At 42.7% G+C, this 24,428-nt stretch overlaps 1 protein-coding gene across 1 annotated transcript in view; it reads right to left on the bottom strand.

Moving 5' to 3' along the window:
* The window catches only part of DDX27 (DEAD-box helicase 27), a 38,480-nt gene that overhangs the window by 11,743 nt on the left and 2,309 nt on the right, over positions 1 to 24,428 (bottom strand). The window contains exons 2-16 of the mRNA XM_033963679.1: positions 23,568 to 23,717; positions 21,720 to 21,779; positions 19,008 to 19,137; positions 17,017 to 17,063; positions 16,454 to 16,540; positions 15,776 to 15,881; positions 14,113 to 14,286; positions 12,487 to 12,637; positions 8,599 to 8,698; positions 6,517 to 6,658; positions 5,563 to 5,716; positions 5,280 to 5,361; positions 3,537 to 3,714; positions 3,283 to 3,389; positions 1,021 to 1,129 (exon numbers count right to left, since the gene is read on the bottom strand). Of these exons, the coding sequence (XP_033819570.1) occupies positions 1,021 to 1,129; positions 3,283 to 3,389; positions 3,537 to 3,714; positions 5,280 to 5,361; positions 5,563 to 5,716; positions 6,517 to 6,658; positions 8,599 to 8,698; positions 12,487 to 12,637; positions 14,113 to 14,286; positions 15,776 to 15,881; positions 16,454 to 16,540; positions 17,017 to 17,063; positions 19,008 to 19,137; positions 21,720 to 21,779; positions 23,568 to 23,717 (1,777 nt within the window). The remainder of the gene's footprint in view (positions 1 to 1,020; positions 1,130 to 3,282; positions 3,390 to 3,536; positions 3,715 to 5,279; positions 5,362 to 5,562; positions 5,717 to 6,516; positions 6,659 to 8,598; positions 8,699 to 12,486; positions 12,638 to 14,112; positions 14,287 to 15,775; positions 15,882 to 16,453; positions 16,541 to 17,016; positions 17,064 to 19,007; positions 19,138 to 21,719; positions 21,780 to 23,567; positions 23,718 to 24,428) is intronic.

The raw sequence follows: 24,428 nt of genomic DNA, 5'->3' as shown, positions 1-24,428 counted from the left end.
GAGAGGACAGAGTCGTCACCTGTCTGCCTGGAGCAAGAGTAAAGGATGTGACCAACAGGATCTCCAGGATCATAGATGGAGCAGGGGGAGTGGACACCGCTGTGCTTATCCACGTGGGAACAAATGATGTGAGCGGGCGGAAGTATGACAGGGAAGAGATGAAGGGCCAGCTCCGCTCACTCGGAAGACAACTGAAGATCAGGGAGGTGAAGGTGGCCTTCTCTGAAATCCTCCCTGTACCAAGAGCAGATGGAAAGAGACAAGGGGAATTGCAAGCGATCAACGCCTGGATGAGACGATGGTGCGAAGACGAAGGCTTCGACTTCGTGCGAAACTGGACGGCGTTCTGGGGAAAAAGCAAGTACTACAGAAGGGATGGACTACACCTCAACAAGGAAGGAGCAAGAGTTTTGGCAGGCAACATGAAGAAAGCAATAGAGAAGGCTTTAAACTGAAGGACAGGGGAAAGCCGACAGTCGACCACCGGTCGATGGTACGGACAACAGGATGCCCCAACGTAGGAACAAAGGACTACTACTCATACACAAGAGAGGTCGACCTCACAGCCAACAAAGGAGAACAAGCAGGAAGGGACAACTCAGACACAGGAGGGGATGACCACACAGCAAACATGGGAGATAACACAGCTGATGACAGCATCTGGTATCCAGAGCAGATATTGTGATGTCATAATGTCTTATTCCACCAATAAGAGCCAACCTCATCAGTGATGTCACAATAGCTTCATTATCTTATACTTGGCTCACATAAGAATCAGAGTATGAATGGACACAGTCACTGAACCTCAAGCCTTGCATTGAAGAATGCTGGTGTAGAAGGACTGAGGTTGAGGTAGACACTAAAGAAGGACATGGGATTGTTTCCCGCGTTTATCCATGGGGACGGAAATGGTGATGAATTTTGTTACCATGTCATTCTCTCACAGGGTAACCTGTTAGGCTTCAGCACTACAGACATCATCAGACTCGGCACTAGTGCCCATGCCCTCACATAACGTACGTTTCTCCTTCTTCCTCTCTTCCTTCGTCTGGAACCAGCTTCTTTCAGGGCGATGGGCATCATCTCCCTCAGCTTCCCCTTTCTGAAGTTTCTTCTTTGCTAGGCTAATCTGCAAGGAAAGTCACAAACAGTATGATTTCTCTCAAAGTGATCAGAAAGAAAGGTGCCAGTGCTTTTTTAAGATGCTGGTCCATAGTGTTCCTGGGTAATGCATTCCCTACCAGCAGATGGAGACCAAGAAGCACTGAGCTTTGACAACCTATAAGTGGGCTGTGCAGTCCCCTGGAAGCCAGTCTGTTCTCAGTCTCAGCAGATGGTAGATGTGAGGTGGTAAGCCTGTACAGTCTCCCTGAGGTCTTGGTTCCTTCCTGGGGGGTGAGAATTCCCTATTGATTTTTGTTTCATGGAAAAGTTAACAACTCTGTTTCTCCTTTGTTTACTGGCTGCTGTTTTGGGATTAAGGCCCATGGGGGAGGGGGTCTCAAGTTCCAGTGGTGTCACACCCCTCTCCTAGATCTTAGATCCTTTTCTTTGGGTTTTGATCTAGTAAAAAAATTAAAAAGCTTTGGCAGGTCTGTTTTGAGGTTGCGAGTTCAATCCAGCCTGTGCTCCTTGTGACTCTGGCCAAGTCACTTAACAGTTGAGCCTGTCGGGACAGATAGGGAAAATTACTTAAAGGAGTACCCGATTACTATTTAATGAATTGTAAACCGCTTTGGGTGAATCTCTTCATGAAAAGGCAGTTAATAAATCTAAAACAAATAAATAAACCAAAGGATACCTTCTTGGTTCATAATAATCTAACAGGAGCTATGCATATCTATAACCGCCTCCATAGCTCCCTTTCACCTTTCTGTCAACTGTCACGTCATCAAGAACTTCCAACATACAAGGCTGGCAGTGGGTCTTTCTTAACGGGATTGCTCCTTGAAAAAGCCTATTAGCCAAACGTGGATTCATGTCGGAGCCCCCGTTTCAGCTTTTATACATAAAACATGAAAGATAAGTTATAGTTTTTCTAATATTTAAGACTACAAAAAAATATATATTAAAAAAACTAAAAAGTTTTAAAAAAATACATGGATGGTGGAGGCCAGCCAATGAGGAGGCTAGCATCATTAAGCCTGAACTAAAATGAAATAATAAGTTCAGGTGTTGCCACTGAGGTTATGCCTACACTATTAACATTTATATATGCTGATAGTATTTATAAAAATTGTGAAGCAATAATGATAAGAATATATGAAGATCTGTGGAAGAATATTTGATGACTAGTCTTTAAGCCCGTTACATTAACGGGTGCTAGAACATATGTGTGTGTGTCTGTCTTCATTTCTTTCTCTCTCTCTCCTTAGCCGCTTTATTTCTTTCTGCCTTTCTTTTTCCTTGGCTGTCCATCACCACCCCTTGTCTGCTCCCCCTGTCCTTTTTCCCTTCCTTTTACCTCCCCTGTGTCCACCACCACCCCTTCACTGCTCTCCTTACGCAGCAGCAGCCCTTCTCCCTTTGTTTTACCTCCCCCCTGTCCAGCAGCACCTCTTTCCTTCTCCCCCTGTCCAACATTAGTCCTCCGTTCCTTTTTCTTCACCTCCCCTGTCCATCAGCATCTCTTTCCTTCTCCCCCTGTCCAGCAGTAGGCATCCCTTCCTTTTTTATCCCCCCTCCTCCTTCTTATCCCTATGATACTCTTACCTTGCTCTGCCCCTGATCAGAGGTTCCCGACAGCCACCCAGTTGCACCCATTGGAAAAGTTCCCACTGCCGCATCCCGCACCCCTCCTGACGCGGCTCCCGCTGTCCTTTCTGTCTGTCTTTCTGTGTATCTCCCTGTCCCTGTGTCTTTCTTCTTTTCTTTCTGTCTCCCTTCCTCCCTCTGTCTGTCTGCCTGTCCAAAGCAGCATTCCATCCCCCTCCAGTTCCCTCCCCCCACACCAGTTCCCTGGGCACCTGCCCCTGTGTCTTTCTTATTTTCTTTGTGTTTCCCTTCCTCTCTCTGTCTGTCCAAAGAAGCATTCCCTCCCCCTCCATTTCCCTCCCCCCCCCACCAGTTCCCTGTGCAGCAGCATTAGCGTTTCCTCTACCCCCTCTTTCCCTTCCCGCAGTCCGGACTACAAACGTGGTGATTCCAGCAGCGCTTGCATCAGTCTCCACACGCTGCTTCGGGTCCTTCTACTGCCCCGATTTACTCTGGCACGTCCCTGATGACATCATCAGAGACGCAACAGAGCAAATCAGGGCAGTAAATATGATCGGCATCCCTTACCTCAGACTCAGATTTCTGCATCTCTTTCTCTTCCTTCTCCAGTTGCAGCACAGCATAAATATCTTTCTCCAGGTTCTGAATCTTATCCCGAAACTTGGTAACCACATCTAAAACGTTAAACATAGAGGTTGAACACTCGATCATCTATTTCCCATTCTATACCTGGTCTGACTGTATTTAAACAGAAACAAATCGCTCCCTTCTCTGGGCAGTGTTCCGATGTCTTAGAACCATCCATCGCATCCTGTGCTTACCTTGGGGCAGGATTCGGGCCTTCACTGGGGTCTGCGCCTTCTTCACAATCTCTTTCAGCATTTTCCTCTCCTCCTCTCCCACAAGGGAGACGGAGCGTCCCGCCCTCCCAGCCCGAGCCGTCCGCCCCACACGGTGCACGTAATGTTTCACCGTGTTGGGCATTGTGAAATTGATCACCTGTGCCACAGAAAGGAGAACATGAACAAAGCCTCAGATGGAATTGATCTCTTTATGCCGAGACAAGGTATGTTACAAAACCATACGACCCAGCAAAGTTTCAAGTTTATTCATAGCTTGATATACCGACCATCACATGTATCTGGGCGGTTTACAGGATCACAAATTTAAAAATTTAATATGAATAGATAAAATTAAATAATATGAGGTAAACCTAAAACTATGACAATTGAGACTGGTTGGAAACGAGGATTTTTGGGGATAGGAAAATAATTAATTACAATAATAAATAAAAATAAACTAGATAGGCCCAGCAACTCTGCTTAGACCTAGTTTGATTTTTGGGATCGTGCAGAGGTTGTGGTAAATAAGGTCATTACTTAACAGCGACACCTGTTGGCCAGTTTTAAGAAGGAACCATGGTCCTTGCCTCGGACCTGGAGACTGGTGATTTGACAGCTGAGTTAGGCGGTGGAATAAAGACAGGCAAATAACCCCTCATTATAATGGAAGGTGTCAAGTGCTTATAGTAGGGCTGGGCAACCCAAGACTTCTGGGAAATTATTCTGTAGGCCCTGTGGTTTCCTCTTGGTCATTTAGGGTTCCAGATCAAATCAGAATCAGGGCTGTGGCACCACGATTCATGTATTTCACCATTTCTAACTTGTGGAGTGGAGGCGGTTAAGCAGTGAACCGAGAACCAGGGGAGCCCAGTTGCAATACCACTGCTGCTCCTTGTGGTCTTAGGAAAGTCACTTAATTCTCCATTGTCTCAGGTACAGATTTAGATTGTAAGTCCTCCAGAGAGAGGAAAATACCTACCTACTCTTCTTGAATGTAACTTGCCTTCAGCTACAACTGAAGAAAGGCATAAGTTAAATCCAAAATCCTTTTCCTTCCTGCTTCCCTTCTATCCTACTGTGGTTACGTGACCTCCCAAAGACTGCAACAGTTTCATTCATAACCCGAGGTCCATGCCCCTGAAAGTCTGGCCACTAGACATGTAATGTAGAATCCCCTTCCTCTAATGAGCTATGGCCAGCATCTGAGCCAGCCTGGGACATGAGCCCGGCTGCCTGCAGCTGGTTCGTCTCCGGGTTTCAGGACTTTTCCCCCAAACTTAACGTTTATCTGTCAATATGCTGTGATACTAGAAAAGATATTACCAAGCGATTTGCATATTACAATGATTTGGAACAACTGCTTTCCTCAAAGTCAGATGGAGATTATATGCGGCACTATCTCTGGATCATTTCTGTGTTGACCCAATGCAAGGCAGTTCAGAAGGAAGGCACATAACTGGCTGAGCAGTTCCATTGAGTTGCCATGTCTTCCCCAGCATCACCATCCACAAACACTTGCCCCATATGGTTTAAGTCTTTTATCCTCACCATGTTACAGGGAAAGAGAGTTAAAAGCACAGAGAGAGAAGGCAAAAAGGGGAAAGGAATAGCTAAGAGCAGTATGCACCCCCCAAAAAAAAAAAAAAAAAAAAAAAAAAAAAAAAGACAGGATAGATGGTCCTCTCTAAAGCTGATTTCTGAGAGACCTCTTCAGCTACGCACCGTTTTGACTCCCTCAATGTCGAGGCCTCTGGCTGCAACATCTGTAGCAACTAGGACATCAATCTGCTCATCCTTAAACCGCCTGAAATATGGAGGGAAAAAGATCATGAGTGAAAATGAAGTGCCACCTCAGCTCAGACACTGCTGATCACAAACGAAGGCAGCCTTTGGGACGTGCTTGGCTTACTGTCCAGGTTGCAGGTGGTTTTATCTGAGCATCCTGAGGAACAGGATAGTTTCTCTCTGGCAAGAGACAGAGGGAAGGGAACAGCTGAGATTTTACCTAAGGGCCTCTAACCGCTGCGTCTGGGAGAGGTTCCCGTGCAGCTCTCCCACCTTCAGTCCCATCAAACCGAGTAGGATATGCATGCGATGCGCTTGCTTCTTGGTCTGGGTGAACAGCATGACATGATCAGGAAAGGTGCGCGTCAGCAGGGCTGAAACAGAAAAGCAAGTGAAAGGCCGTCTTTCGGTAAACAGCTATTGCCAGGGATCAATTACATTTCTTTGCAGCAACACTTCAAGACTGCGCTCAGGGCTGGACCACTGGAGGAGAGTGTGGTGCAGTGGTTAGACCAACAGCCTCAGCACCCTGAGGTTGTGGGTTCAAAACCCCGCACTGCTCCCTGTGACCCCGGGCAAGTCCCTTAATCCTCCACTGCCCCGGGCACATTAGATAGATTGTGAGCCCACCGGGACAGACAGGGAAAATGCTTGAAGTACCTGTATGTAAACCACTTTGAGTGTGGCTGTAAAACTACAAAAAGGTGGTGTATAAGTCCCAATCCCTTTCTCTGATGTCATAATGCCTGGCAGAAACATTCCAGAGCTGAGATTGTGATGTCATAATGCCTCATTCTACCAATGCCTAAGAGCCAACTTCATCATTGATGTCACAATGGCTTCATTGTTCTATACTTGGCTCACTTCTGATATTGCATTGGAGGAGATTGTGGCATAGTGGTTCAAACCCTGTACTGCTCCCTGTGACCCTGAGCAAGTCACCTAATCCTCCACTGCCCCGGGTACATTAGATAGTGAGCCCACTGGGATGGATAGGGAAAATGCTTGAAGTGCCTGTAAAAGCTACGTAAACCGCTGAGAACTCTTTGAGTCGGTGGTATACCAAATTTGAATAAACATAAACTGGATTCTTACAGGAATAGCCTGTAATACTTACTAATACCCCAGGCTGAAACGAGGTGAATTATCTGTGACTGCTCCCAAGGAGGCCTACCTGACACAATCGCCTCTCTGTCACCCTCCCGATTAGGTCTAATCCGGACAAACTCCTGGCGCAGAAACGGAGCCACATCTGTGTTACTGTTCACAAATATACGAACAGGGTTCTTCAGTGACACAGAAGCCAAGTCTTTCACCTGCGAGCATGAGGAGACAGGGAGAAGTCCATCATTTTACTCACGCTTATATTCTGATATCTACAAAAAATTTTTTAAAAAATTACTAAAACAAAATGAAAAGCTGTTTCTGTCCCTCTACATTTATTTAAAGCGCCAAGGTGCATTACAACATAAAAACTCAGCATTCGCCAAAACAAAAATAAGACAACGAAGTCTCACCCTGCTGCTACCCTCAGTCATCCCTATCCGCCCAATCATCAAAAATTTTAAAGCTGAAATAGTAACATAGTAAATATTGGCAGATATTGGTCCTTCGAGTTTGAATCTGGCGCCCTGCATAGGTTTTGCTTCTTCATGACTAAACACTGGCATACTTAACCCCTCTCTCTCTTCCTGCCAATTTTGGGGCAAAGACCACAGAAGTCTGCCCGCCACCGGTCCTACTTCCCAACAACCGGAGTTGCAGTTGAAGCCTACTCCAGCCCTGACCCTGATCTGTTTTATAAATATAGAAATGAGGGTCTAAGGATATTTAATGAGTCATAAGAACATAAGCAATGCCTCTGCTGGGTCAGACCTGAGGTCCATCATGCCCAGCAGTCCGCTCACGCGGCGGCCCAACAGGTCCAGGACCTGTGCAGTAATCCTCTATCCCCTTTTCCAGCAGGAAATTGTCCAATCCTTTCTTGAACCCCAGTACTGTACTCTGCCCTATTACATCCTCTGGAAGTGCATTCCAGGTGTCCACCACACGCTGGGTAAAGAAAAACTTCCTAGCATTTGTTTTGAATCTGTCCCCTTTCAACTTTTCCGAATGCCCTCTTGTTCTTTTATTATTTGACAGTTTGAAGAACCTTTCCTTCTCTACTCTCTCAATGCCCCATCATGATCTTATAAGTCTCTATCATATCCCCTCTAAGTCTCCTCTTCTCCAGGGAAAAGAGACCCAGTTTCTCCAATCTTTCTCTCTCTCTCTCTATTTCTCTCTCTCTGTCTCCCTTTCTCTCTCTCTTTCTGTCCCTCTCTACTCTCTGTGCCCCTCATGATCTTATAAGTCTCTATCATATCCCCTCTAAGTCTCCTCTCCTCCAGGGAAAAGAGACCCATGAAAGATTTTCAGTGCATAGGACCTCACATAACATATGTTTTCCCAAGTCCACATTTCGTTCAATCTATAATCATATCACTACCTCCATCCCATCCCTTATATCTGTGTAGGATTTTTTGTGATCATGATCAAATCTAAAAAAATTTCTTTGTGTATGTGTGTGTATCCTGAATATTGCATTTATAAATAATATTTTTTACTTTTTAAATTTTTTAAAAACTTTTTAAGCAGCAACACTATCTTATATGCCAAAAAAGCCAATTCCAACATTGGTTTTATTGTAATGAAATGCCCGACGCTCTGCTTTTTCAAGAGCGTTTCAATCTCACCAGACCTTCATCGGAGGGATATTATAGATGCTGAGTTAAATTATCTCATGGATTTTGACGCGATTGTGCTGCAGAAATTTTCTCCTGCAGGACGGTATTCCAAGCTTCCACCACCCTTTCTATAAAAAAGTATTTCCTGACATTGCTCCTAAGTCTCCTACCCTGCAAAGCCAACTTATGACCTCTAGTTCCTACTGCTTCTCCATTTCTGAAAAAGATTAGGTTGTATATTAATACCTTTTACATATTTAAATGTGTGCATCGTATTAACTGGGCTTTGGCTTGCTCACAAAAATTAAAACAACTTTTTAAAAATTATCTTGGTACAGCTGAAGGGGTAGCGAGTTCCAAAATGTTGGGTCATGGACAGCAAATGCATGCATTATAACCTCCCCCCCCAAGGATACAAAGCAATGAATTGTTGCAATGACTTAGATTTCTATGCATCCGCCTCTCACTTTCTCCAGTGGCACCCCCCTCTCTAACCTCTACAGATGGAGACCAAGAGACAGGGATTTCACCTCATCAGTCATAGTAGCTGAGAAGAGCATGGTCTGACGCTGGCGTGAGCAGAGCCGGATAATCTCTTTCATCTGCTCTTCAAAATATTCATCCAGCATCCTGGGGAGACAGACAGAAAGATCTTGTAAGACTCTGAACATTATCCTTTCATGGGCTATCTCATGCGAAATGCAAGCAAAGCAGATCTGGCGTGAGTCCTAAATCATGTTTGCTTTTTTAAAAAATTTGCATTTTACTAAATAGATATTTCATAGAATTATATATAGAGAAATAATAGTCCACATCAACGAGAGGTAACTGTAGGAATAATAAAACGCAAAAGTCTGTTTTCTTTTTGTTACGAGATGGATTTTACAGGAACTAGTGCTTGTGAACCCATGGCACTTTTCACGTAGACGTCCGGGGTTAATATTAACTAGCTAAGAATTTACTTCCTAGCATGATTAAAAAGCAGAAACAAGTGCTACTGCAGATTGCAACAGGGTCAGCTGTTATCCAGTCTATAAAGCACCAGTGGAAGCTGATTGGTTTCTTTAAAGGAAACTAACTGGAACAAGTCACTGTATGGAGATAAGCGAGGTAAGCCCAAGGAATGCTACCTCTTACTGCTGGGATGTTGCTCCAGTTCATCATTTTATATAGCTGCCAGATCTAATCCCAAAGACAACTTACAGCTAAACCAGACTCTGTTAGTCAGGGTGATAAAAAAAAGTCTCCCAAGCCCCAAGAAGGAAACTGAGATCAGGGGGAGAGACTGCCCGTAGTGCCTGTAATACCAAAGAAAAACCACTTCACCTAAACAATATTTATATTTTCTTGTTAGCCCCCCTGGATCAGGGGTAGAGACTACCTGCAGTGAGTGTGTTTTGATTTTGTTTGCACTCTTTAGCACCTTTGTGTTATTTAGCACTAAAACTCACAGAGAGCCCGGGGATGTTTCACAGTTGACACCTTTCTGGGTGTAAGCCAGTGGCAGCCGTTACCTCCGGGCTCGGAGGAGGGCTGTGTGACTGAGGGCTCTCTATAAAAATCTATAAATATTGTTTAGGTGAAGTGGTTTTTCTTTGGTATTACAGGCACTACGGGCAGTCTCTCCCCCTGATCTCAGTTTCCTTCTTGGGGCTTGGGAGACTTTTTCATTTTCAGTCTATTTCAGCTCCCATTTTTCAGGTTTTGTTAGCATTCAGTCAGGGTGATAAGACATGGGCACATCCTTATCATCAAGACATCAAGTACCATTGGGAATGGGACTTGTATACCGCTTTTTTTGTGGTTACACATTCAAAGCAGTTTACATATATACAGACATTTATTTTGTACTTGGGAAAATGGAGGATTAAGGCCCAAATTCTGTAACCAGCGCCTAAAGTTGGGCACCTATTTCGGAGGTGCCCATCTAGATAGGCACCTATCTAAACTGAATAAGCTCAATTAAGCTTTTTAATCAGCGTTGATTGAAACCTAGGCGCCTATCAAGAAAGCGCGATTTTGTAACAAGGTGCCTCTAAAAATTTAGGCGGCCTTCAAAAAAAAACATTTGGAGTATTGAGATAAGACAGACAATTTCTGCATCTCAATGGCAAAAATTTTGGTCCTGGAGGATACATACTACAAGGTCAGCATCTATGAGTCAAACATGGATGTTTTTGTTACACAGAGTTTTATGGACCCCTACGCGATTACAAAAAGTAGATAGTAATAGATCCAATAGATGCTGGCATTGTAAGATAGAAGTGGGGACATTAGATCATTTAATTTTCTTTTATCCCTGTATTAATGCTTTTTGGAAAATAATTTGGCCCCAAATTAATAATTTATTAGAAAATCATGTTGGACTATCATATGATACAATATTATTTGGAACAGCAATGAGAACTCAAAGTCCGATATCTGCAAACAACAATAAACTCTTGTTAATATTGACAGGGGTCGCCATTCAGCAAATTACTCAAAACTGGAAAGATTACACTAAGTTAAATTACACTTTTTGGTGGAACTCAATTTGTCATATTTATAAAATGGAAAAAGTGATGGCGTTACAACAAGGGTATATTCATAAGTTTAATAAAATCTGGGGACCATTGACTAATTTCTCTAATGATCAGATATCATAGCACATGGATAGAGTATATAGGGGGGCTAGGGAGGGTAAACTTTTGTAAGGATATTTTGATATAAAATTCTGATAAAAGGGATTTCTTTAATTTACAATATAAGAGTATAGGTTTGTAATTTCAAGTGTTTGTTAAAACTGTATGTATTACATATATTTCACTTGATGTAAGTAATAAAAAAGAATAACGATCATAAAAAAAATAGGCGCTAGGCATGTTAGGTGTGGGCGTGGCTAAACATCAGGCGCCTTGTTGCAGAATCACTGCTCTTAAGCGTTCAGCTAGGTGCCTTTTAGTTGTGCCTGGAGCCGGCCTCTTTCTTGGGCGCCTCCAAAATAGGTGCCGCTCAGCGTGATTCATTAAACAGCGGCCAATTTTATCTGAATCGCACTGAACAGTGTCTAATTAGGCACCTAACTTTTGGGCGCTTTTTTTTATTTATTTATTTATATCTTTTATTATTTTCAATTTAAATTCCAGAAAGCAAGAATAGAATAGATATCAAATACAATACAAATGTAAATCCTAAATTAACAAATATACTATTTATGCTCAAGTCCTCAAATTGAGATCCAAGAATTAAAGAAAATTGGCGAAATTATAAAGAAAAATAATAATAATTTTTAAGAAACCAAGAGCTATAGCGATGAGATGAGGTCATAATATCCAAATTATAGGGCTCAAAGATTATTTGCATTCAGACGAGACATTGCCACGAAATTTGTCAGTTGTGATGGTTCAAAAAACACATATTTAAAAGTACGGTAATACACAATACATTTACACGGGTGTCTCAAATAAAAAGTTGCCCCCAAAGATAAAACCCCAGGTTTCAAGAGAAGAAATTCACGGCGGCGCTTTTGCGTCTCCCGTGCTAAATCTGGAAACATTTGTATTTTGTAACCAAGAAAACTTTTTTTGTCTATTTTTAAAGTAAATTTTAACAACCATGTTTTATCAATTGGCAAAGCTAAAGTAATGATCATAGTGGCTGGTGATGCGAAATCTTTCTCAGATGTTTCTAAAATCTGTGAAATGTTTAAGGGTTCTTGATCTGAAGATTTTACTTTTTGTTGTTGATGTTTTGTTCTTTATCAGGCAAATAATAAACCCGTGACTTTTGGGCGCTTCTTATAGAATTTGCCCTTAAGTGACAAGGAGCAGCACCGGGATTCGATCCCACAACCTCAGGGGGCTAAGGCAGCAGCTCTATCACGAGGCCACTCCTCACGTATAAGGAACGAACTTGGACTCCCAAATCCCAAGCCCAGGACTGATGGGAAGCCCCGGCAAGAAGGAAAAACGCCAGTAGTAAGAAAAACTCAAGGGGTGATCATATAAGGGAATTACTGCCCTCCCTTAGTACACCTGGAAGTCAATCCTGATACATATAAAAATGATATAGTTGTTATTGCTGGATCTATGCGTTAATACTTAAGAACACACACTGCAGTTCTTAGATATTTGGGATTTACCTTTATCTCTAGTAAATAGCTTCAGGTTTATTTGAAGTAGCTATACATATGCATAAACATTAAAGTCACTTGATTTGATGCAAGACCACAGAAAAGAGCTTGTAAGTATTGCAATTATTTGGGAGCAAGGAATGAACAACAGAGAATCAATCTCTGTACCAGAATCTGTTTAGATATTTCAAGTGACTCGCATTGGCCACGGTGAGAAAGCAAGATGCTGGGTGTGATGGGACTTCCAGTCTGACCCACATTCAAGTGCTCCTTGCCTCTGAAATGCATTGCCTCCGCTCCCTCTTACCTGTCTGCTTCATCCAGGATCAGCACCTCAATGCTGCTCAAGTTAAAAGAGGGGCAGTTGTGTAAGTGGTCAATGAGACGTCCTGGAGTGGCGATAAGGATATCGGGCCCAGCTCGAAGTGATGCCTCCTGTGTCTTCACATCCAGACCACCTAAGGAAGAAAGTCCACACACATGCTCAGTGCACTGGAGTTTTACTCCTTCCCAGAAATGCCAGCAACTAAATAGTATTATAGTGCAAAGGTGCCAATGTAACAGGCAAGAAATCCTCCTATTCCTTTTGGCCCTGCAAACCAGTTCAGGTAGCATGAGTATTCACTCTCTTGCCAGCAGATGGAGACAGAGGACTACCGACTTTAAGCCCTTAAATGCCTGGGCCAAGACAGTCACCGATTTGGTGAAATGAAGAGACCAGTACTGCAGGCTGCAGTAGCTGGTAATCAGTATCAGACACAGTGCAGGTTTGCAAGGTCTGCGGAGTGTCAGGTGGAACACATACCATACCATACAGTTTCTTATACCCCCACAGATTTTCAACTCTGATTCACTGCAGTTTCCAATTAAAATGATAAGTAGTTCGTAAGCTACATTAGGAGTTTAGGAGACATGTGCATCACAGAAAAGAGATTGGTCTTTAGCGTGTAGTTTGCAGCAGTTGCCACTGGAGTCTCTGCTTGTAGCCAGTGCTGCATGTACAAGACAGGCTGTACCAGAGTAGTTCCTGCGGCTGGAGCATAAAAACAGAGAGGGGATGTGCACGGATAAGGTAGACCATCGTGTTTCAGCTAAGACTGCAGTGGATACTCAATTTTAGTGAGAACTGTTGCCATCTTGTCTTCACCACAGCCAGTTACTGTTTAACTCCATGGGCTCTCACTGCAGTCTAGGTATGTAGTCTCCATATGACCTAAGGAGGTGAATCAACAGTCTACACAGGGGTTCAGCCCTGAATTCATTCATTGATGCACCAAGCCTTTGCATGCAGAAGGGCTTGGGAGCCAGGCCAAGCAGTTGTAGGACTCTCTCCCTTGATTGAAGAAAGACACACCATCTGGGGCCATGAAGCTGCAGATTTCTTTGAAGGGAGATCTGGAACACATGGTGTTGAGGTCTGTAGAGTCAGGAGACCTGATCTTATTGACGTGTAGATATTTGGATAAGTCAGAGTTTATGGATCAATTGGGGACACTAATCCCTGTCTTCAAAAGTCTGCAGTATAGTGTGGAATGTTTGGTTTTAATGAATTTCTTATTGCGTATTCCACTATGTCTTTTCCCCTGGTCCATGTAGGGGGAGGGGGGGAGGGAGGTACTGTTACTCTGCTTTGTTAAGGAAATAATGACTACATAGAGGTTGCACAGGATACTTATAGGATATCATCACTAAGTCAGTGGATCTCAGTCTCCATCTACTGTCAAGAGATTGAATTCCCACATGTCTGGACTGGTCTGGAGGGACTCAAGGAAAGAAAATTAGCAGGTAAGATCTAATTTTACCTCTCTTTAATATTAGTCTGCAATGTCCATGCACAGTTTCATGTCAGCTTTCAGGCCAGACACTTAACATCTCATTGGAAAGCTGGTGGAAAATACAGATCCTAAGAAGGTCTTCCCTAACCAGTACTTACCCACAGCAAGGCAGGTTGTGACACTAGTAAACTGTGCCAGCTGTTTTGCAACAGAATGCACCTGGATACCCAGCTCTCGGGTGGGGACTAGAACCAAAACTCGGGTCACTGGAGCTTGACGTGGTTTATAGATTAGACGCTCAAGCACAGGGAGAGTGAAAGCGGCAGTTTTACCTGTTTAAAAAAAGGTCAAAATTGTATAAACTGTGTTATGTTTCGTCATCCACTGCAAGACCTGGGAGCTCTATGCAGAAAGAGTGGCTGCACACACAGGGCCAGATTCTGTAATAGACACCTTGAAAATACAGGCGCCTGAAGTTACGCACCTGTTGCGCGTCGATCACACCTACGTGCCCATTACAGAATCGCGCCTAACTTAAAACTTATTTTTTTTTTTTTTTGTATTATTTTTTATTTTCAAATTTTACATAAAGTGTACAATATATTAAAATACAATTGATAAATATACAATATCACTTTTATATCTAATACATTATATTCTAAAGTATAATTTTCTCCCTCTCCCTCCCCCTACCCTTCTATTACTTATATTCATACATTGTATGTTGTATAATATATTATAACATATTATGTATAAATTATTTTCATTACCCCCCCTTTATGTGTGTCACAAAAAAGATATTTAAAAGAAGAAAAGAAGAAGAAAAATTCTGCTATTTATTCATTACAATATTTTGTCAATGGCCCCCATATTTTTATAAATTTTGTATATGTCCCTCTTTGTATTGCTATTGTTCTTTCCATTTTAAATATATGACATATTGTATTCCACCAAAATGTATAATTTAGATTGTTATGATTCTTCCAATTATTGGTTATATGCTGAATGGCAACCCCTGTCATAATTAATAAAAGCTTATTATTTTCTGGTGAAATTTGACTTTTTTTTCTCATCATCATTCCAAATAATATTGTATCATATGATATTGATACATGATTTTCCATTAATTTATTAATTTGTGGCCAAATTGAATTCCAAAAAGTTTTTATATAGGGACAATGATACAGTAAGTGATCTAATGTCCCTGGTTCCAGATTACAGTGCCAGCATTTATTGGACTTAGAACTGTCTAATTTTTGCAAACGTGTAGGGGTCCAAAAAGCTCTATGTAATAAAAAGAACCAAGTTTGTCTCATAGATGCTGACACTGTACATCTCATTCTCCAAGACCAAATTAGTGGCCATTGAGATGCATTAATCTGATGTCCAATCTCAATGCTCCAAATAACTTAAAACTTATTTAATACATATAACTAGATAGGTAATTTGGTTAATTGGACCCTGCTTTGTAGTGTTGGTATACCAAGTAACTTAAAACTGGGTTTTAAAGGCAGACATTACAGGCGCCCAAGTCCTTCGCCACCCCTAAACACACCTACTTTGACGTTAGGTGCCTATCTTTTGTAGAATCGCGCCCATCTCCCAATTAGTTTTTTCCCCCCCCAATTATGAGCTTGTTAAAAGCTCATAAGTGAAGCCAATTTGCTAATTAAGGCGCCTATTTGTTTAGGGGTCTCTTATAGAATTTCCCCCCTCTTTAGAAGCCTATCCTGTCCCAGGGACAGGGCCTCGGCTAATATCCACCCCTGGGAGCTTATCCTATAGACTGCACACTTCCATGCGTCTGCAGGTTTCTTTCACCTGTCCCAGTGGCAGCGCAGGCACAGATGTCCTTTCCAAGGAGCCCAATAGGAATACACGCCTTCTGAATCGGGGTTGGCTGCTTGAAGTTCAACGCTGTGATCGCCTGCAGGGGGGAGCCATAAGCAAATCAGTGGCATATGGTAGAGCAAATTTATACTTGAAAGAACGACACTTCTCCCTCCGTATTCGTGGTTTCAGCAATTGCGGTTTCGATTATACACGGTTTTTAGCTTGCTGGCGCCTCCCCCCAAATTAAGTCAGCTTGCAGAGAGAAATCGCCGATTCCAAGCGTTTACAGAGAAAAATTGCTGATTCCCAGCACTTTCGTCACCGTGTTTTGCCTCGCCTTCAGGAACAGGCCAGGCCTCCCACCATGTTATTTGCGGTTTCACCATATTCACAATGGTTTTTAATAGAAAACAGTAAATAACATATGAAAAAGTTATTTGCGGGTTTTCTGTATTTCTGTTAATCCCCTATCCCTGTGAAAACGGAGGGAGAAGTGCATAATCTTTTAAGGCTTTCAGGGCTCATACATCAACTTCTATCAATAACAGGGAAAATATTCCTACACCATCTCTACGCAGTAACACCTACATCCTAAGGCATGAGTTTTGAGGCATGCTGCGATAGAGAAGGAATCAGAGCTAATGTTGGAAAGACATATTAAGATACCTTTAAAAGAGGTCGAGAGAGGTTCATGTCTTGGAATGAGAGGTTCTCATCATACTGTGATGCGTCTTCAAAAAAGCTCTCAGCTATCTAGAATGACAAAACTAGAAACAATGAATGAAATATACAGTGTTCCCCCTCCCCCGAATTTGCGGTCTCGCTCACTCGCGGTCGGAGCAGACCGCGAGTGATTTTCTTTACCCGCTGGCACTCCAGCTGCCCTCTCCTGCCTCCTCTGACTTTTGACAGGCAAAAAAATGCATTTGCAGTTTTTTTTTAATTTGCGGGGGTTCCTGGAACAGAACCACTGCGAATTTCAGGGGAGTACTGTATACACACAGACGCACATACACCCCTTCCCCAATTCCCACCCCACCTCTCTTGCTCCAGCTTCCATCTCCGCAAGAATGTTAAAAACACCCGTGCCATCCTCAGACCAGTATCGTTCCTTCAATATCACCCTACTCGCCTTCTAGCATTCCCCACCTCCTTTACTTTTTGTACATCATCGCCTACTCAATCCTGCCTTCAGCTTCTGAAACATCCTATTCTGTCCCAAAACTTACCTCCTTTCCTTTTTTCTTGTGCTTCCTCTCCTTCACTTTCAGTGTGTCTGCAGACAGACAGAAAGACAGATGTAAGAGGAACTGGAGGCTCTCCTGGAGAGCAAAAAGACTGACTTCCTGCTCAGCCACAATCTACAAATGGGAGTTCCCTCCCCTGCTACTGAATAACCCACTCTGGGGCTCATCAAGCCTAAGAGACCAGTTTAAGTTTCATAAAAATTTGATCAATCGCCTATCCAGGATTCTAGGCGATTTACATTATAAAATGGGGAATACAAATTTTAATTAAAAAAACAAATTGCATAGGCAAAGACGGACAAACAATATAAACAAGATGGAGAGGGGTAAACTACAATAAAGAAAACAGAACAGAAAGGGGGAAGAACAAAAGGGAGGGGGAGAAGTTTCTTTAAGGTTGCTATTTACTAGTTTGGGGAAGGTGGGCTAACATTAGTGCTCAAAAGCATCTTTGAACAAAAAGCATTTTAATGCCCTCCTTAAATTAAGCAGGTTTGTTTCCTCCCTGATATGAAGGGGCAAAGAGTTCCGAGTAAGGGGGGCAGTAACTGAAAATGATGTTGTGCGGTGAGTGCTGGTAGTCGTAAGCGAGGGAATGAAGAGGAAACGTTGGGAAGTAGAGCCGAGAGTTCTGGGCGGAACGTGAGGAATGAGTAGTTGGTCAATAAAAGGCCAGCTCTTTGGTTTTAAAGGCGAGTGAGGCAATTTTTTAAAAAAAATTTATTAGAAATTTTTCATTAATCCCCCTCTTTTACAAAGGTGCGCTCTGCTTTTTAGCGTGCGCTAAACATGCACTAAACGCCAACGCGTGCATGTTATCCTTTGGACACATAGAAACATAGAAAGATGACGGCAGATAAGGGCCATATAGCCCATCAAGTCTGCCCACACCATTTACCCACCCTCTTAAGTCTTCTGACCCCTTAAGTATAATTGTAATTATACTGTCACTCTACTGACCCGCTCATTTAAGTCCTAGTGACTCTATCCCTTGGCATGACCCCGTAGGGATCCCACATGGGTATCCCATTTGTTCTTGAAGTCTGGGATGCTGCGTGCCTCGACCACCTGCACTGGAAGCTTGTTCCAATGCTCGATCACTCTCTCCGTGAAGAAGTACTTCCTTGCGTCTCCACGAAACTTCCCTCCCCTGAGTTTGAGCGGATGTCCTCTTGTGGTCGAGGGTCCCCTGAGAAGAAAGATATCCTCTTCCACCTCGACCCGTCCCGTGATGTACTTAAATGTCTCAATCATGTCTCCTCTCTCCCTACGCTCTTCAAGAGTGTAGAGCTGCAATTTGCTCAGTCTTTCACGTTAGTGGTTAGCGCACGCGTCAATTCAGGGCGCGCTAAATCCACGCTAAAACGCTTAGCGCGCCTTTGTAAAAGAGGGCCTAAATGTAATACCCATAACAAAGAATATGGAACAATCAAATATAATACAAAAAGATTTTCCAAATACCATCAAGCCCACATTATTGAGAGAAGACTGTTTCATCTTCAAAAGTAAACAATAAAGGCAAAGAAAATTTTTTCCAAATGGGACAAACCAGTCCCACGAGGAATTTTCTTTAAACTCTCAGCACTGAAAAATATTTAAAGACCCTCAGTCAGAATCAGAATGAGGCAATTTTCTAAGAAATTATGTGAAGGATGGGAAGCCAATGGGCTTTTTTGAGCAGCGGGACGACGTCATCATCTTTGGACAAAAGCTGGAAAATTCAAAAGCAACATTTCTCTTGCCTCTGCACTTGCTGAGGAGAGACCCTTGTATGCTCCTGAAAACTCATGTGGAAACCCAAAGCCTGAACTGACCAACATTCAGGGAAGAGCTACAAGGTGTAAAGAACAGTGAGGAAGTGCTCTTATGAAAGACACAAGGACAGGAAGAAAGCTGGGCTGAAAGAGGAGAGACAGCCACACGGCTAGAATGTTACTCAATAATCCTCGGTGACGAGTGCTCACACACCATACCTGCTTTGGTAAGAATGTGCTCATCTGCTGATGAAAGTTCAGACTCGGAGGATCTTTCTTCTTCCTCTTCTTCACTTTTTATGTCTTCTTCTGTTTCTGCCAGCTGGTTAGTTTTCTTGGCCGACTTTTCCTTGAATAGACATAACAGCAAATTGGCTCCAAGTTATTTTCAGAATTCAGTAAAAAGCAGTGACGATTTGCCATCAATTCCTGAATGGCATTACACCTGAATTACACAAAAGCAAGATGACCAACCATCTTCTGAATAGATCTCTGCGCTCTGAAAATTCAGCCCTGTGAAAGGCAAATGTTATCCCAAAATATGTTGGGACCAGCGCAATGACATTCTGTTGGTGCAGGGGTTAAATTGAGGAACTCACTTGTGAGTCAATTACGGAAATGTGGCGAAAAAGGCAAATTCAGGAAAATACTTAAAATGCAATGGTTTGTAAATGCCTTTTTCTAGATATGGATTCCTCATGACTGCTGACTTTTGAAAAAAAATGTTCATGATTGTCTGTACAAGCCTCTTTTGGCGTTTATCTTCTTACTGCTGATTTTCCGAGGATTGTTTGTGTTTGCCTGTTTTTCTTTGCTTCATAAATTTATGTATGTAACTCTATGTAAACCGTTTAGTTTTTAAACGGTATAGAAATGTTTTAAATAATTAAAAATCCAAGATTCAGCACCTAGGCTCGACAGACACAACCTCAACTGCTCATCTTCCCAGCTACAGAAAGAGCCCGCATTACCCCCAAGCCCTGCGCACTGCGAGACATAGCCAACCCGGTTCCTGAATTGGATTATTGTAACTCTTTACTAAATGGTATCTTTCATAAAGATTTAAAACGCTTGCAGCTTATTCAAAATACGGCCATTAAAATAATCTCGGGAGCAAAAAAATACGATCATGTTACCCCTCTGCTTCAAAAGGCCCACTGGTTGCCAGTCTCTCACAGGGTAACTTATAAAATCGCTCTTCTGGCATTTAAAACAACACAGACCAACACACCAGCTTTCATAGATAGACTTCTGATTCCATACGACCCCCCAAGAACTTTAAGATCCATCTCTCAATACAACCTTAACGTTCCCTCTTTAAAAATCATTGGCACGCGTCGCACCTCTACGTTTTCTGTTACAGCCCCTACAATTTGGAACGCTCTCCCTTTGTATATAAAAATGGAAAAAAACTTAAAAAATTTTAAAAGCAATTTAAAGTGCTTTCTTTTTAACGATGCTTTTAACTGAACTTTTTTCTCTTAACTATCAATTTTATACTACTCCCCAGTTCCTAAGTGTTCTTCCCTTATATGTTCCTCACTTTTCTATTACAAGTGTATTTCTTCCCCCTTTTCCTTATGTTTAAATGGCCTAAGGGTCAACATTTACCCAGTTTGTACGGTCTGTTGTCTTGTAGTTTTACTATAAGAAAGTATGTTTAATTGTCATTTGTGTTAAATGTAAATACTTTTTATTTTGTACAACGCTTTGTAGTAACGAAAAGGCGTTTAATCAAAAATTGAATAAACTATAAACTATCTCCCTTCCATATCCCCTGGCAGAGAAAATGAATAATTCAAAGGAAGTCAGTGCTTTTATTCCCAGGAGTACTGTAGCTGGTGCTTAAAAACATTTTTTTTTTTTTTTAAAATTTCTATACTGTTTAAAACCTAAACGGTTTACATAGGGCTCCTTTTACAAAGGTGAGCTAGGGCCTTAATGCTAAATTGCCGCGACCGCCTCCTTTTGAGCAGGCGGTAGATTTTTGGCTAACGTGCGCTATAACACGCGCTAATCCGGCGTGTGCGCTAAAACGCTTAGCACACCTTCGTAAAAGTAGCCATAGTGTTACACTTCTCCTTCCATATTCGCGGTTTCAGCAATTGCGGTTTCAATTATTCACGGTTTTTAGCTTGCTGGCTCCTCCCCCAAATTACATCAGCTTGCATAGAGAAATCGCTGATTCCAAGCGTTTACAGAGAAAATCGCAGATTCCTGGCACTTTCTTCGCCGTGTTTTGCCTCTCCTTCCGGAACAGGCCAGGTCTCCCACCATGTTATTCGCGGTTTCACCCTATTCACGATGGTTTTTAATAGAAAACAGCCAACAACATATGAAAAGGTTATTCACGGTTTTTCTGTATTTGTGGTTCTGATAATCCCCTATCACAGCGAATACGGAGGGAGAAGTGTACATACATAAATTTATAAAAAACAAGCAAACACAAACAATCCTCAGGAAAAACAGCATTTTGTGAAGCAGTGTTTAGCGTGGAGCCAAGAAGTGCATATATGAAAAACACTAGAAGATTACCCGGCGTTGCCCAGATATTTATTTATCCCAAAAATGTGCCACCCTCCCATGCCCTCCCCACCCCTCATGTGTCCCACAGGAACATCCTTCTCTATGGGGCTGAACTTGGACTTAAACGGCACTTGGAGTGCCAGTATTCATTTCAGTGAGCCCAAAAAACTATGGGGTAGACACTAAAATCTGTCGTTTTCGATCATTTTTACATGTCACCCCCTTCCCATCCCCACAGTATTTTTCCCCTGATAGTAATTCATATGTGTACCAAGCTTGGTTGAAATCTGTCCATGCGTTTCAGAGTTATACTGGAACATACATACACACACAGATACATCCGATTTTATATATATAGATTTCTATCTCGGAAAAGAGAGATAAAACCCCCATCCTTTTCCTCACCTGGCTCTTCCTTTTCTTTCGCACCGTTTCAATCTTCTCATCCAATGTTGTTGCTGGCCTCTGCATAGAAATGGCACACAAAATGATTCAAAGGATACAATGCTGGAACATCAGCCCCTTAAACCAATACTTAATGTATTTTGGGGTGCTGCTTCCGATGGCTCAGGATGCACCATTAGAGAAACTTTTGTGAAAGACCTTTGTAATGTTTTGATGAATGATTTGCAATAGTTGACGATTTTAGGAGCATACTGTGAAGTATCTAGTTCCAGCCGAGCCCCAGAATAAATCAAATCAAATCCTCTCAGTCTGCCCTATCATAAAGTGTGTAGTCTAGGCAGGGGACTCGGGGTGAAAGAACTTAAATGCATAGGTTTATTTCTGTATTCGGGTCCTGCAGTTAGAAGCAGTGGGCCTAGCAACTTGCTCCTTAATAAGCTGGAGGGGACAAACGGCCCAGTATCACCACGCCTGTTTTGAGCCCAGTTGGACTGCCGAAAACCGCCCTACAAGCGACTTGGGTTTGAATCTCCTGTCCAAGAGCAAAGCACTCAAGACAGGAGATGAAAGCAAGTAGCTGCCATTAACGAGGCAACCTCCACTGAGAGAAGCAATACTGAAGACCTCTCCTCCAGATGTCATGGCCAGCAAGAGCACAGGCATCAGCCACTCATATCAGCTTTTGGAAGGGGAAGGCTTGGTTCAGTGGTGAATAAAAAGCAATAAAAAATTAAATCGGTCTATGGAGATTATTTATATTGCAATCTTGAGGTCATCTTAATTCTACAGCAGACTTTAATACATTTTCTTTGGATCTAGTTGAGAGCTCCTTGAACCTCCCTATTGTCCCCATCAAAATTTGAAGAGCTCGGGGAAGGTGGAAGGAGGGGGATGCAGGAGGATCTGCAGGAGAATTTTGAGAGAGAACTCAGCCACAGAATTCCCCTTCCATATTCAAATGAAGTTTCTGATTTTCAAAAGCTGATTTTCCATTCTGTGCCTATGAGAGGGAAGGAAGCTTACTGGAAAATCAGACCCTTAATGCATTATTGCCACCCCTGACCTGTCTTTACTCAATCTGTCTCTCATCCTCACAACTGCTACCAGAAGTCTTCCCCTTCAATCCCCCCCAGCCTCCTCTAAATCATGCTCTTGTTATCACCAGTCTTCCTCTCTGAACCACCCACCCTCATTTCTACCAGTTTCAGCCCTCATCTACCCAGTCACCCCCCACACCATGACTTATAGGTCACCCACCCAATCATCTTCCAGAAAGGAATCTCCTTCCCTAACCTTCCACTTAACTCAATTAGCCACTGTCTCCCACTAGCCCAATTCAACTAGCTACCATTCCTCTTCACTTTGCAGGCTGTGGGTTCCAGACACTTCTAAGCTGCCACCTCACTGATGCTCCTCCTGCAACCTGTTCCATATCAGTCAAGGCTACTACCCTACCAACCCTGAACAGCTGCTCTTTTTCTGTCCTGCCCTGGGTCTCAAGTTGAGCTTGGGTCATGCAGTACTGAATTTCTGTGCTCCTCTCAAATTTTGTGGCACAGGCCTGGGAGTTCAAATAACACATAACTCAAAGGCAATTGAGAGCTGTGTAGGAGCAGTGACAGCAGCAGAACAGAAATGATATTTCAGACAAGTAAACCCCAGGTGCAACTGTGAAAACTAAATTGAGTGTGACCTGATGTAACAGTGGCTGGCAACTTGGCACTCAGAATTCAATGAGCCTTGTGCTACAGGAAATTCTGTATCAGCCTAAGTATGCTTCCCTTGCCCTACATCTCTCATTGTGAGCTGATCCTGTAGGCCTGGCACCACCTTACCTGACCAACTCACCTTTTTCTTGAGCTGCTGCATGACATCAGCCATGGCCCAGCTGTCATCGTACAAGCCATCTTTCTCCGTAAAGACAAAGTCTGCATTGAAATCCGCGCTCCAGTTTTTCTTCAGCTGCTGCTTCTTCCGTTTCAAAACGATTGGTCCATCCTGCACAACGAGAGCATGGCACAAAGATGATCACACCGAGCTGGCATGATTTAGCCAAAAGGAGGTTGTCTTTTCTGTCTATCACTGAGCAGGTGCTGCCAGAACAGTCCTTACCACATAAAGAGAGTCTAAATGAAGGCAGTCAATAGTGAGAGCAGAAAGCAGCTGCACCTGAGAGGCCAGTTACCCTGACACATCCAGCAGCATATAAAGGAAGGATAAAGGATTGAATTCAGAAGTAGTTCAAGGTGAGTTACGTTCAGGTACTTACAAACAGTAAAGATACATTTGTAGGTCCTTTGTAATCCTTATGTTTTATATAAGAAGGCAGCTAAACCCACTCAACTAAACTAAACTAAACCTTAAGTTTATATACTGCATCCTCTCCATAATTATAGAGCTCGGCACGGTTTACAAGAGTTTAATATAGGAAGGAACATCATGATGAGGTTGAGTATTACATTACATTACAATAGAGATTTCTATTCTGCCATTACCTTGCAGTTCAAGGCTAGGGGGGAAAAGAGCATTACATTTTTGTGAATAGCCTAGTTTTCAGGTGCAGGACAATGCACTATTTCACTGGTTATTTCACTGTGTATCATGCAGACAACAGCAGCTTGCATTTGACATGACGGTCACCACAGCTGCTTCCAAAGGTGGTCAAACTAGAACTCTGACACACATCAGCATATGTCAAGGCCATTTTTT

Source organism: Geotrypetes seraphini, chromosome 11 (assembly GCF_902459505.1).
Source record: "Geotrypetes seraphini chromosome 11, aGeoSer1.1, whole genome shotgun sequence".
Taxonomy (NCBI): Eukaryota; Metazoa; Chordata; class Amphibia; order Gymnophiona; family Dermophiidae; genus Geotrypetes; species Geotrypetes seraphini.
Note: the sequence above shows the minus strand (reverse complement) of the source record. Positions and strands in the feature narration are given on the sequence as shown.